The sequence below is a fragment of the Camarhynchus parvulus genome, chromosome 2, assembly GCF_901933205.1.
Source record: "Camarhynchus parvulus chromosome 2, STF_HiC, whole genome shotgun sequence".
Classification (NCBI taxonomy): domain Eukaryota; kingdom Metazoa; phylum Chordata; class Aves; order Passeriformes; family Thraupidae; genus Camarhynchus; species Camarhynchus parvulus.
Genome location: NC_044572.1, coordinates 45991120 through 46004862, shown reverse-complemented (window position 1 = coordinate 46004862; position 13743 = coordinate 45991120). Strand labels below are relative to the sequence as shown.

The 13743-nt window shown below is 48.4% G+C and overlaps 1 protein-coding gene across 1 annotated transcript; it reads left to right on the top strand.

Moving 5' to 3' along the window:
- Positions 1-1163: 1163 nt before the first annotated feature.
- Positions 1164-13665, top strand: SLC6A20 (solute carrier family 6 member 20). Its single transcript, XM_030943490.1, has 11 exons — positions 1164-1299; positions 5374-5514; positions 6247-6338; positions 7053-7280; positions 8274-8384; positions 8756-8997; positions 9871-10033; positions 10326-10530; positions 11292-11451; positions 12423-12588; positions 13516-13665. The coding sequence occupies exons 1-11, from the start codon at positions 1179-1181 to the stop codon at positions 13663-13665; spliced, it is 1779 nt and encodes a 592-aa protein (XP_030799350.1). The 5' UTR covers positions 1164-1178.
- The last annotated feature ends 78 nt before the right edge of the window (positions 13666-13743 follow it).

The window sequence follows — 13743 nt, the reverse complement described above, 5'->3', positions numbered from 1 at the left end:
CAGCACACCCACAACTGACTGGGACCAAATTCCTGGTGCTGTAGGAATGAGACTGACAGCAGCTGAGTGAGTCATACTTGTAAAATGATCCTGAAAGGTGCCCTGGAAAAACCCCATTTAAACAGAGGAAGTAGCCGAGTCCCTGGAGTTGCTCAGCTACTTTTTATTGCTGCAGACGCTGCTGGCAGCCTCCTTCGCTGGGAGATCTGTCCAAAGTGATTGAGCTCAAAGTGTACCTTGGCTGGGGCCCAAACACACAGGGTTCATGTTGAGATGGGGCACCTCAGTGTGCCTTCAGACAACCCAAAGGCCCCCTAGATCCTTCTGCCTCCACAATGATCAGAGACACCTTTTTCCACTGCCCTTCCACTGCCCTGCTGCTTGAAAGTATTTTAGAGCAGCAACCCCTCAGAAAAGTTCACCTGCAGCAGTGGGGTTTGAGCATGAGTGTGAATGAAAAGAGACTGGCTGTTTCACAGTGTCACACACATGCAGAGTATGTAGAGGGAAAACCTTATTCCAGGAGGGTCAAACTTGAGTGTTGTCAAGTGTGCACCAGGCTGGGGACCTGCAGGGCTGATAGGACTGTTTCAAGGCCACTTTTGGAAATGGGGAGTGTGCTGGGTTGGTTGAGGTGAGCACCAAGGCACAGTGATAGGATGTCTGAGGATTCTGTTTATTCTTACCCTAAAAGCGCTGACAGTCTCTAAACCCAGTCCTAATTGTGTGGGAACCTCTCTTCTGTGCAATCAAATTCAAGCTGGTGCCTCATGCACATGAATGCCACTTGGTAGGAAGGTAGCCCTGTGGGGAAGGTGTCCTATTTCCAAACCCAAACTGCAGCCCCGATGTTATTTCCTCACAGCTTCAAGTTGGCATGTGAGCCACTAAAAATCCTTCCCAGAAATGCCAGTCAAAACCCAAGAAGCTATTCACCCAAAGTACCAATTTTATAGTTCTGTGTGCGTCTATAATCTATTTACCAGCATTCCTATTTCAGTATGTGCCTGTTAATAAGATTAGTAATTAAAAAGCTTGATAGGAATTGGCAAGCATAACTCCTCCGCCTTTCCCTCCCCTCCGAGCCGGACTGGCGTGGAGTGTGAGGCACGGTTGGCAGAGTACCTGAGGGAGTGAAGGCAGGAGGCTCTGCTGCAACCTCTGCCTGCAAGAAAGCAATGGAGAAATCCAGACCCTTATGGGACAATCCCCTGCAGTTTGTTTTTGCCTGCATTTCCTATGCTGTGGGGCTGGGAAATGTGTGGAGGTTTCCATACTTGTGTCAGATGTACGGAGGAGGTGAGTGTGGTTTACATTTTCTTGCTTCCCTCGAGGAGTGGGGCAAGCTTGAAGTGCAAAAGTATGTTGTCCATGTTCATGCTCTGTCCACCTAGCAAGGTCCAGGGCAGAGAGGAGGTTTGGCTTTCTGTTGTTGTGCAATCTGTTTTATTGTGGCTTTATTTTATTTTTATTGTGGCTTTATTTTATTTTTATTGTGGCTTTATTTTATGTATTCTTTAGCATTAGGTTTGTACCTGACAGCTGCTGACAGCAATATAGTGGCATTGTTTCCTGTAAGTGCAATGAAACAGTGGAAAGGTCCATGTTTTCTAAAAATACTGAGGTAGAGTGAGAGATATAGATCCACATAGTATTCATTTATTATATTTTTGCCCCACTGAATCACTTTGAAGGTGTCAGAAACTGGTTCATCTTCTTGTACATTCACCTATGGGGACTCGGAAAATATTGAGAAAGGGAAATGATTATACTGATTTAACTTAAAGATCAGCTGTATTATTTCAAGTACTTGTCATTAATATCTTTTATACAAAGCCTTACTTTAAGAGATGATAACTTGACTGCAAATCTGCCTTGAAGTTGGCTGAAATGCCTTAATCAACAGGAGTTTCATAGCTAAAGCCTCCCAGGCACCTTTGGAAATAAGGAATAAATTGATTTGTCCTCCAAAAATAAATAAACCAACCAAAAAGACCTCAAAACCCTCTTTAAAAGTTTATCCTTCTCCTGGGTCCAAACTGAAGGAAGATATTTGTGGCATATATGAGCCACAGCTGTTCTTCCTTAGAAATGAAAAGTCAGGTAATTAGATTAATTAAAGACCATTATTAATAATCTCATCTAGTATACAGCTGCCATATTTTTGAAGAATCTTTAGAAACAGGCTCTCTATAAGACAATCAAGTTTTTTTACTACTTCATGCTTCATCTGTTGACATGGCTGGGGACCCGTCTCAATCTTGCATTAAGGGACGTGATGAGCATCTGCCTTATCTGCTTCTGGTCTCCTTCTGCCTTTTCTTCCTTTCAGGAAGAAACACTGAGATGTTAAACAGCTTTTTGCTTTTATGCTTCTTTGTTGGCTTGTAGCTTACTTCTGAATCCACTTGTGGTGGTAGCAGTTGGTTCGTGCTGCTGTTTGAAAAGCCATCTCAGGGCTGAGGCTGCATCAGAACTATCCTGTGGGATCAGGTCAGAAAAATCCAGATAATATGGTGGTGAAGTGTCAGTAGAAGATAGATGCTGCAGTGGCTGAAGCTTTCTTAGTTCAGATAGCAGAAATTATAGATGTGCTGTAATTTTGTGTGTATTCCTCTCCACATGCTTTAAGGGTAAAGACTTCGTATCTGAGCTCTAGCACAAAGCTTAAAGTGTGTTCCTGTACGCAGTCAAACTGCACGTGAATAGTTTGCTAGCAGCCCATCATGGCAAACATCCTGAAGGACAGCAAAACTCTGACTTTTGGGGGGCTTTTTGTCATTCTTTTAACCAGCCATCTATATTGTGGTGAAAATTCTCTGAAAGGTGAAAATTCTCTGCCATGTAACCAAAACTGGAACATTTGGTTAACCTGAATAGAAGCTTAAATAAGCTTCCCTGCTCATTGCAAGGGCTTTGGACTAGATGATCTTTAAAAGGTGACTTCCAACTCAAACTATTCTATGATACACCCAAGAATTTTCTAAAAGCATGTTTAATAAGAATGTTTTTCCATTATTTTTCATTATATTTTCCATTGTTTTTCTCTTCACCACATATTTATGTGAGGAAAGGCAGCTCTTTCTACTGTGAAATCAAAACTCCTGACAGGAGGTTTTGCTTTTCTTAATTGTTTTATCCACTGCCCTCTTAAAGAGGATTCTGTGGCTTTCCTGGGGTTCACAAAACCCACGCATACACAACATCGTTTCAGGAACTTAAAAGCTGGATATGTCAGGCTCTGGGATTAATTAGGGGGGTGCCAGCTTCTTTGGCATCTTCCTTGTAGTAAAGCAGGGAGCCAGTCCCTGTCCTGCCCAGCAGGGCAATAGGGCCCTTATCACATATGATGCTGAGTATTTGTAACCTGAGTATCTGCAGACTTTGTAACCTGTCTGTTCATCAGTAGTTTCCCTTCTTCTCCTCCTTCTCCTTGCTTTCCTGCTGGGTGCATGACCTGAGCAGAGCAGGGCGCATTCAAACCTCACAGGTGCAGTTCCTCTGTCCCTAAGCAGGCTGGGCCAGCCTCAAGCGCGGCTGGGCTGGGTCTGCAGCGGGGCTGGTACTCAGCAGCACTCAGCCCTCGGCGAGGAAGCCCCCGAGCACCAGGGAGGAGCCTGAGCAGGGCCAAGGGTGCCACTGGCCAAGCCCAGTGCCTAGAGCAGAGCCAGGGCACACTCCGCACCTTTTGCCAGGTACAGGGATCTGGCCTGGGGGCTGGTTTGTGCAGACAGCTGGCACCCGAGGGAGCAGCACACGGAGTCAATGAGCGGGGAGTTGAGTACAGCTGATTCCCAGCTGACAAGGAGCTGGTTTATCGGCTGCCCAGAGTTACTTGTGTGAGCTGTTTTGGTTCTTCTCTTTGGGAAGTGTAGCACTAGGAGCAAGATCTGCGTGCAAACAGGATGCAGAGCAAGGGGCAGGGGCTTGGGACTGGCACCCCCAGCTGCGGGGGGACACTGGGGTGAAGAACAAACCTGAAGGCATTTCTCCTCCTTGCCAGTTGGCACAGTCAATGCCAAACATGTGGCAGCGCTGCTGGGAGGGTGGAAAAGCTTTGCAAGGCCTAGTGCTGATTCCCCTGTGGTAGATGGCAGAGCTGCCTCAGTGGCTGCTGGGGCAGCTCACACCCCACCGGCACAGAGCGGCTGCGGGAGCTCTTAAACCTCCGACGGCTCCCTTGCGGCAGAGGAAGTTATCTAACAGACTAACAAAGGGGTTGTTAATAACAAGGGAGCTGGGAGGTGGGAAATTAATTCCCAGAATAAACCGGATTATTGCTCTGTGTTTATTTCCAGGTCTTTGCCTCAGTCGCTGCATGGAGTTCATTCCTCCACAGCGCTGCACAGAGCCCATTGCAAGGAATGTTAATGCCACAGATTAAATCCTAAATAAGAGATATTTACGTAAATATTTTGGCTTACTGTAAAAAGGGAAGCAGGGAAGCCTTCACAAAAATCCAGCTTTTGACTCAGTCAGCAGCTCTTTCTGAAGTGAGCCCCAGGTCGAATACAAGGATTTTATTTTTTTCTGGCAGAAATTTAAGCCAAAGTACATCCTGATTGCCAGACAAGAAGGTCCTTTTCCTTTCCTCGCTGTCAACCTTCTCACTCCTGCTGTTCCTCTTCCACAGGAGCATCTCTGTAGCTCTCCATGCGCAGGGAAGCAGGGATGAGCAGCCCCATGCAGGAGACTCAATGCCTGTGTCCCAGGGTCTGCTCCCAGGCTGGGAGGAGAGGCCCTGGGGGAAAAGCCTTCATTCATTTGCTGGTGCTTGTGGGCTCAGGATAGGAATTTGGGAGCTTTTTAGTTTGTTTTTTTGGTTGTTTGGTTTTTAATTTTTAAGCAAGGCCAGTCTTCAATATGTAACTCAAAACTCTCTGCTTGACACAGACGTTGCTGTTACCTTTTCTTTGAGCACTTTGGCTCTGCAGCAGAACACCCCACACTGAAGTAAATCTTTCCCTTGTCCTCTTTGTCTCATTATGGGTTACAAGGTTTGGCAGGTGGCTGGTTACCCTTTAACAGCCCCAGCCCCCAGCATTGCTCAAACCGCCCGGATGCATCTGTGCAGCGCTGCCACACAGCAGGGCCGACCAACACAGTTTAACAGCAGAAACCCCAGCCCTGCCAAGTCCCTGCGGAAAATTCCCTGCTCCCAGGCAGCCAGTGCCCACCAGCCTCTGGGACTCTGCCTGAAACCTCTGTCAGATGTCCTTCAGGATTGGGGCCTGTTCTCAGTACTCCAGGTACCTGGACAGGACCAGGACCCAGAGCCAGCCAGCCTCTGAGGCACTGAACAAAAATAGGGCAAAGTGGTGTTTATCTTGCTGCTGATCTGCTGAAAGCTGACTGCTGGGTTTGTTCTCCCAGGTGGCTTTTTGATCCCATACCTCATCATGCTGATTGCCGAGGGGATGCCGCTGCTGTACTTGGAGCTGGCCGTCGGGCAGCGCATGCGGCAGGGCAGCATCGGCGCCTGGAAAATTATAAGTCCCTACCTCTGCGGTGTTGGTATGTTCTCAGTTTCCATCTTTATTTTCCAGCATGCAGGGAACGTGGGTGATCTTAGATTGGAGAGCTTTGTCTTTCAGAAAAAACCCAGGTGGGAGCTCAGGTTTTACTGGGTCTCACGAGGCTGAGCAAAGTCAGACACCTCATGGCATGCATTTATCTTGTCCTTCGTTGGGCACTGGGGCCAGACCCCAGCTTGCTGTGTTGGGTCTGGATTCAGAGGTGTGAGTCCCCTTGCCCTCAGGCGGACTGCCAAAATCATGTTGTGGAGGCCAGTGCTAAACCCAGCCCTTGAGGCTGCCTATACTGGGCTTTGACCCCAAGAGCACCTTCCCAATAAGCTCAACATGAGTGATAAAATGGTGCCTTAATTTCCTACTGTTCCAGTCTACCATTTACCAATGTCTACTCTTAGCTACATTTGTATATTATTCAATTACCCTGAAAACCCAAGCTATCATCAATTTGCATAAGCATACTTTTTCTTTTAATGACACATTGAATATTCATTCCCCATGGCCTAGAGTATCAAATCCAGGTCAGGATAGTCATGGTTGGGGGAGGAGGCAGTGACTACAGTGACAGGGACGTGCCCTGTGCACATGGTTGTGCAGGGACAAAGCCTCTCCTGTGTCAGCCATGGCAGTGCTGCTCCCGCATCCCACAGATGTTGTGGAGCCTTGGGCATTCTGGGTTTTTTTGCTGATCAAGTGTCTCCCTCCATACCCACAGGAGTTGCCAGTGTTGTCGTCTCCTTCTTCCTCTCCATGTACTACAATGTGATAAATGCTTGGGCCTTCTGGTACCTCTTCCACTCTTTCCAGGTGTGTGAGCCCCCAACAGCCCTGCTTGGCCCCTCTGTGGCTGCAGAGGGTGACAGTGGCTTTTCCTTGGTGCTGGATGTTGCACAGCACCATTGTCAGCTGGGAATGGGGAGGTGGAGGGATGTCAAAAACTTCAGAAACCCCAGGGCTTTGCTGCAGGGAGAAGTGAGGCAGTGATGTCCTCCTCCATGGTCCTCCCAGAGACATTGGCTGCTGTCTTCTCCTTGCCATGGAATTCAGGTCAAGGCCAGGCTTGTGACACCTTGGTCACATGCCTTGGTGCCAGGGTGCCCTGCATCCTGGGATGGGCCTGTCTGATGTCAGGGGAGAGGTTTGGTCCCACAGTAGAGGCTTGGAGAGTGTCACCTCCAGGGGAGAGGGTTAAAGAGGCTCAGTCCTTGGAGAGAGAATCAGTCTGGTCATCCCCAAGGAAGAGGGACAGAGCTGATCTGTCCTTGGGTAGGGGAGTTCAGAAAGGGTCATTTTCAGGGGAGAGGATCAGAAAGCATCAGTCCTTGGGGTGAGGGTCATTGCCAAGGGAGATTGTCAAAAGACATCATCCCCAGGGGAGAGGGTCATCCCCAGCCCCTGCAGTGCCCTGCAGAGAGAAGCAAGCCTGGGCAGAAAGCTGTCCTTGCCATCATCCTCCTCCCTGTTCCCCACTGGCATCTTGGCTCTCCATGCCATGCCCTCACTCATGGCCCTTCCTGCCAGGACCCCCTGCCATGGGCCACCTGCCCCCTCAACAGCAACCGCACAGGCTACGAGGAGGAATGTGAGAAGACTTCGTCCACGCAGTACTTCTGGTACCGGCAGACGCTGAACATCTCCCCGTCGCTGGAGGCCAGCGGCAGCGTGCAGTGGGAGCAGGCGCTGTGCCTGACGCTGGCCTGGCTCGTGGTTTACCTCTGCATCCTCCGCGGCACCGCCTCCACCGGCAAGGTGAGAGCGGGCACAGCCCTGCCGAGCCCCGGCGGGACGTGGGGAGTGCTGGCAGGCAGTGGGGAATGGCTGCTGCTCCTTGGGGTCAGGTATCCCTCCGCAGCACCGAGCTCTGCTGCCCTGTCAAGGTGCAACTGAAGCAGGATCAATCAAAACGCTGACACTGAAAAAATAACCCAGAGAAGTCCTTTGAGAACAGCCAGCTCTCTCTCATGGCCAGTTGTCAGGCTGCTGGCCATGAGGAAAGCTGTCTGCCCCAGCCGAGCTGTGTCAGGAGACGTCTATTCCTTGGTCTTTGCAAGAAAAACAAGACATCTACTGGGCATTTTTTGCTTGCTTTTTATTCACAGCAGGAGTTATGAGGAATTGGGGAGAAAAACCCCAATGTCCTGGCTGAGCCTGCACTAAGCAGCAAGCTGAGGGCTGTAATCCCCAAATCGTCTTAGCCAAATACAGAAAGCCAAGAGACGGTAAACTAGGAATAACCTCTTAAACTTGCTGCAACTGATTACATTAAATTTTGATTCAATTTGATTAAATTTAAGTTTGATTTTGACCTTTTATGAGCTCTGCTTGCCTTCCTTATAGAGCAAACATGATGATGATGATGATGATGATGATGATGATGATGATGATGGTGATGTGATGATCACCTTTGCCTAATGAGTTTTTGATAGATGGTTATGAACTGGTGTTATGCTACCAAATGATGTAGATCTGAGTTTGCAAATGCTGCAAATATTTTAGATTTTTGTTTGATTTCTAGTCTAAGAGAAGACACTTGGAATAGTAGCACAGGTCTTCAGGATTATTAAAAACTTGTTTCCCTAAAATGTAAATCTAAAGTTAGATTTGTCTGATAAAATTTCTTTAAAGATTAATACATGATAACAAACACATTAATGAAATTATTTATGTGAAGTGAGACTGACATAGCAGATTAGCTTTGTCTTACATATTCTTTAGACCAAGGTCTTTACCCTCTTTCCCCAGGTGGTCTATGTGACAGCGTCTTTGCCATACTGTGTTCTCATCATATACCTCATCAGAGGATTAACACTTCATGGAGCTGTGAATGGGCTTGTCTACATGTTCACACCAAAGGTACAAAAAAACTGTATTGAATTCTTCAGGAAACGTTATCGGTTACTGGGCACGTAACTTTTTTAAAGGTCTTGGTCCTTCTTTTTTTTAATACTGAATTTTTGCTGCAGTAACATAGGTCTGGCAGCTGGGAACCTCAGCTGGGAATGGCTGGAGGCTGCCATGGTGCCCATAAGCTGCTTGCTTTTTCCTGCAGAAAAAGACCTTCCCGTTAGCACAACCTACTGCTTCCAGTCAGAGCAGTAACCCTGCCCAAAACCATCCCTGATCCATAATGAGTGCACAAAGAGCCCCATCCCTGCAGGCTGGAAGGGGCAGTGCTGGGCACTTGGTGGAACTTCATGGTCTTGCTCTCTCATCTGCCTTTGCAGCTGGAGCAGCTGTCGAACCCCAAGACCTGGATCAGCGCTGCCACGCAGATTTTCTTCTCACTGGGCCTTGGCTCCGGCAGCCTCATCGCCTTTGCCAGCTACAACGAGCCCAGCAACAACTGCCAGAGACACGCCATCATCGTGTCCCTCATCAACAGCACCACCTCCATATTCGCCAGCATCGTCACCTTCTCCATCTACGGCTTCAAGGCCACCTTTAACTACGAGAGCTGTATCAACAAGTAAGAGCCCTCTGTTGTGCTGGTTTCCACTGCACGCTGTTCTGGAGCAGCTGAGGGGGGAGGTAAATAAATAACAGCACACAGCTCTGCCAGCACTGCCCCAAGACCAGAGCTGATGCTGCCCTAATAAAGCTAAAGGAGCTGTTCAAAGCAATGAAGCTTGAGATGAAAGGTCAGAGCGCTTTGCCTTTTGACACCTGGGTGCTGCTTCCAGGCACAGGCCTGGTCAAGAGGGTGAGTTTGCCTGGGCAAGTCACAGAGGCACTTTCCCCTGTGTTCTTGTCCTGGCCCGTGCTGCAGGGAGTGTGGGGGAGTTGATTAATAAATCCAGTGATGCTCAGATCCCCTTTTTTAAGGTTAAGCCCTTAAGTTCCGCGAGTTCATCCTCCTAGGCTGTGATGATCTGCAAGTGCCCAGCAGCCTGCAGGATTGTGTCCTGTAGCTGCAAGCTTGCGTGCAGTCCCTGGCACAGGGCCCATGTCAGTTACACATTTACTCATATTTTTAGAGCTTTCAATCCATCTGTTGATCAGAGAGGAAACCAAGCTGCTAGTCCTTGCTTGTTGACAGAAGACTTTAAAGTTGGTGGGGTGTGGACGTGAGACCGCAGGGCAAAGGGGAAGAGACACCAGGCAGCACTGACCAGCTCCCAAGATACCTGCCTGGGAACAGCAGTGTGGGCGCAGGAGCTGCTCCCTCCAAGGCACAAATGAGCGCAAGGTTGCCAGCGTCCTGACACTGTGCTGGAAATGGTGCTCTCACCCAGGGACACTGAAGCTCTGGGACCAGCAAAGCATTCTCCCGGGGCTGATGGAGAAAAGGGATGAGGAGCCCTGGGCCTGAAAGACATTAAATTCCTATAATCCTTCCCAGGGTGATCCTGCTGCTGCTGAATGCTTTTGACCTGGAGGAAGGCTCTTTAACAGCAGACAACCTCAGTGAGATGAAAGATTACCTCATGGCCACCTACCCACAGGAATATGCCCAATTAGCACCACAGATTAAAAACTGCAGCTTGGAAGCTGAGCTAGACACGGTGAGTTGCCACTTTGTGGTGTCTCCTTTGCTCCCATTGAGCCCAGGAGCTGCCTGGCCAGGGCTGGGGATCATTTCTACACCTCAGGATGGGGCAGAGGCTCGCTTGGGTCATTAGCACCCAGTGTCCATGCAGTTGGGATAAACCAGTGAAGACCTCACCTGCCTTTGCTGTGCAAAGCCACACCTCAGGTGTACATTGTCACGGCACAGAGTCACTCTCTTTTGTCTTATGTCCTTTATGGAGCTGAGGAGCTGCCTGTAACTCAGTTTTCTCCCCTTGTCTCCGTCAGGCTGTCCAGGGGACGGGACTGGCATTTATAGTCTATTCAGAAGCAATCAAAAACATGGAGGTGCCCCAGCTGTACTCTGTGCTCTACTTCTTCATGCTGCTGATGTTGGGCATTGGCAGCATGCTGGGGAACACGGCTGCCATCCTCACGCCACTGAGCGACAGCAGGGTCATCGCCTCCCGCTTCCCCAAGGAGGTGATCTCGGGTAAGCACCTGCCAGGCTGCTCACAGGCCACACAGGGAGCACCTCGTGTGTGTGTGTGTGTGTGTGTGCACAAGCTGTGGTGTCCACTGCCATTGAGTGAAGTGCCATTCCACTCTCTGACTTCGGGTGGAGCAGGGAATAGCAAATATGCTGCTGGAAGGGTTTGCCTGCCCTTGTGAAATCCTGCCCATCCTGTGCAGGCCTTTCCCTTGGGAGCTCCCAAAGCAACAGGGCAGTCATGGCTGTGTATTTCCAGGCTTCCCGACACACCCCAGCTCCTTCAGACTCGTGTCTCCTGACTGGTGAAGCTCAAAAGGAGGGTACAAATGGCAGCATAGTCGCAGCAAAGCTGTTCAGTCACATCACCAGTATCCCAACTATGAACTACCTCAGCCATTGGTCAAAAGAAATATGTGCTCCTGTCTGGGCATGGAAATCAGTTTTAAAAAACTTGTTTTAGCTGGATGCCCAGCAGCAACAGCAGATGCTGCATGCACTTGTGACAAGGCTGTAGCTAAGACTTGGTTGTCTTGGCCATGTCTGGGGTGATGTGCTGTGACTGTGCAGGTCTAAGGAGCGGCAGTTTAATGACAGTCACACATGCAAAAGGGCAGGTCTTTTCCACAGGGGAAAAGCAAATCCTTCTCCTCAGAGAGCTGCTCAGCAGAAATCCTACCAGCTTGTTATTCACAAGAAGTGTGACATTTTCCCTACACAAACTTCCAGGTGTAATGACAGGATCCCTGTTTTTATCCACACAGGCGTTGTGTGTTTCATGAATTGTATAATTGGCCTGATCTTCACCACGGAGGCTGGAAATTACTGGTTTGACATCTTCAACGACTACGCAGCCACCCTCTCACTGCTGCTCATCGTGCTGGTGGAAACCATCGCTGTGTGTTACATCTATGGCATAAGGAGGTAAAGCTGGAGCCCTGCTTCCTTCATAGTCTGACAGCTGGGGGAGCAGCCACGGGCCAGGAATCAAAATACTGCCTCAGGATAAATATTTCTCCTGTGCTATAGGATCAGCAAGAGGATGCAGGTCTCCCCTGCCCTGCAGACTCCTTCTGGGGCCTTGGCTCAGAGCTGTGAGGGGCTAGGCTGGGCTGACACTGTCTCTGCTGGCAGGGCAGTACTAAGGAGCTGTACACACAGCTCCCTGCTCTTGTCTTCGGTCTCAGGAGCAACTTCGGCCAAAATTCTGCTCCTCCCATGACAGGAATTCAGCACGAGCACAAGAGTGCCAGTAAGTCTGGTTTCAAAGGTGGTCACCTCGCACATTGTTTGTCTCCCAAGTCAATCCTTGTGGGTAAAAGGAAGCTCTAGAATCAGGAGAAGTTTTGAACAGCAGAGGCATTTGAAAATAGCTGAAAGGAAAGGCTTCAGCATTTGCTTTGTTAGTCTGCCAGCACAGAGGGTGTCCAGGCACATATGTGGGTATTTCCTCCCTGATGAGTTCAAAGCCTTTGAGTCAGATCCAGGTCTCCTGAGAGATTTTAGGTACCATTCCCAGTGTCAGTACTTCCCCAAAGACAGTCAGGTAACAGCATTGAGAACACTCAGCTACACAAACCCAGCTGTTTTCTCCACAGTGCTACAGCATCATTCCTTCTCTCTGTCAGCTGACACCAGGAAGAGCCCAAGCTTATGCTTCAGGCAGAACTTTCTTGCTGTACTATTTCTAGCTACTTTCTGCAACTTGGGATTCTCTTGGAAGCCTCACTGTCTTTGTTGATTTCCCCCTCACTGTGGTTCTGGTGAGCCAGCTTTTCAGACAATAATTCTCTGCTTATTTGTGATCAACTGTACTCCCCTCAAGTATTTGTAGCCAGTCTCAAAAATATGTGTTTGGTTTCCTTCACAAAAATTTTTGGTTTTCTTTTGAACAGATTTGAGAAAGATCTTTACACCATGATTGGACACAAGCCAAACTGGTATTGGAAAATTATGTGGGCTTTTGTTAGTCCACTGCTTATTATAAGCCTATTTATTTTTTACCTCACTGACTACATCCTCACAGGAACATTGCAATACCAAGCATGGGATGCCACACAGGTAAATTTTGGATCTGGGCTTTTTTTCCGTTTGAAACCTTCCTTAGTTCCTGCAAGGATACAAGCTTCTAACTACACTCTTCCACAAAATGGCATTCTGAAAGCGAATAGCTGGAGTCATGGCCATTCCTTAATTTTGTGGAAAGGAAAACCAGGGAAAACTTGACTTAGTGATGATGCAATGATTCTGTAAAATCAACTAATTTCCCTCTATGATTCTTAATCAACCCTTCATAGAATTAAATTTAATTCATGTTGAAGACCCAAATATCATCTTTAAAAATACACTTAAACCCCCCCTACTTTTAAAGTGTATTTACTTTGAACAAAATTTGTGGTACTTTAAGACACCTGAGCTTTCCTGAAGTACTATAGTTATTATAGTTTTCATAATTTCCATATACATTTTTCTTCATGGCCCGGACACTTTCTTAAGAATACCGGACTGTGCATTTGCCACAGAGCAATTACTAATGGATAAGTAATCACTGGTTTCATAACATTTTGTGGAAATGTTTCCATCATGCAGGAACAAAGCACATAATTGTTTTCATGTCATGGCCAATTTAGGACTCACGGCAGGCTTGGCCTGTTGACTGGGTGTCAGCATGAACCCACAAGCTCCAGGAGAGGAAGAGAGCCCTGACAGAGGTCAGGGCCCAGCCACCTCATTAAGAAACACAAATCAAGCCAAAATCTGCTCTTTACCAAAGCTTGCAGAAGTTTCCCCCAATCCTGTTGTCAGCAGCTCTGTTCTTGTCAGTTTTCAGTGCATGTGGTTGGACAGAGAACACCGAGGGCAGCTGTGGGCTGCCACAGACTGAAAATGCTTCTCAGAGGTCCTGCTTAGATCCATAGACACAGCTCTGCTCCTGGCCCGACTCTGGGATAGATCCCACAGATCCAACTCTGCTTTTCTCCCTTGCAGGGCCAGCTGGTGACCAAGGATTACCCAGGCTATGCCCTGGCAGTGATCGGGCTGCTGGTAGCATCATCCACCATGTGCATCCCCCTGGGAGCACTAGTGACTTTTGTAAGGAAGAGACTGAAGAGGGAACGAGTCTCAACTGTTGCATGAAAGCTGACAGCTGGATTTGGGAAGACCTTACCCCCGTCACCAGTGACTGGGCACTTCTGGAACACAGCAGCAACCATT

Excerpts from the sequence above, each read along its gene's own strand:
- SLC6A20 (XM_030943490.1), top strand. The coding sequence starts at position 1,179 with ATGGAGAAATCCAGACCCTTATGGGACAATCCCCTGCAGTTTGTTTTT. Across the intron at positions 6,339-7,052 it reads ACCTCTTCCACTCTTTCCAG|GACCCCCTGCCATGGGCCAC; the intron begins GTGTGTGAGCCC and ends CCTTCCTGCCAG. Across the intron at positions 11,452-12,422 it reads TACATCTATGGCATAAGGAG|ATTTGAGAAAGATCTTTACA; the intron begins GTAAAGCTGGAG and ends TCTTTTGAACAG.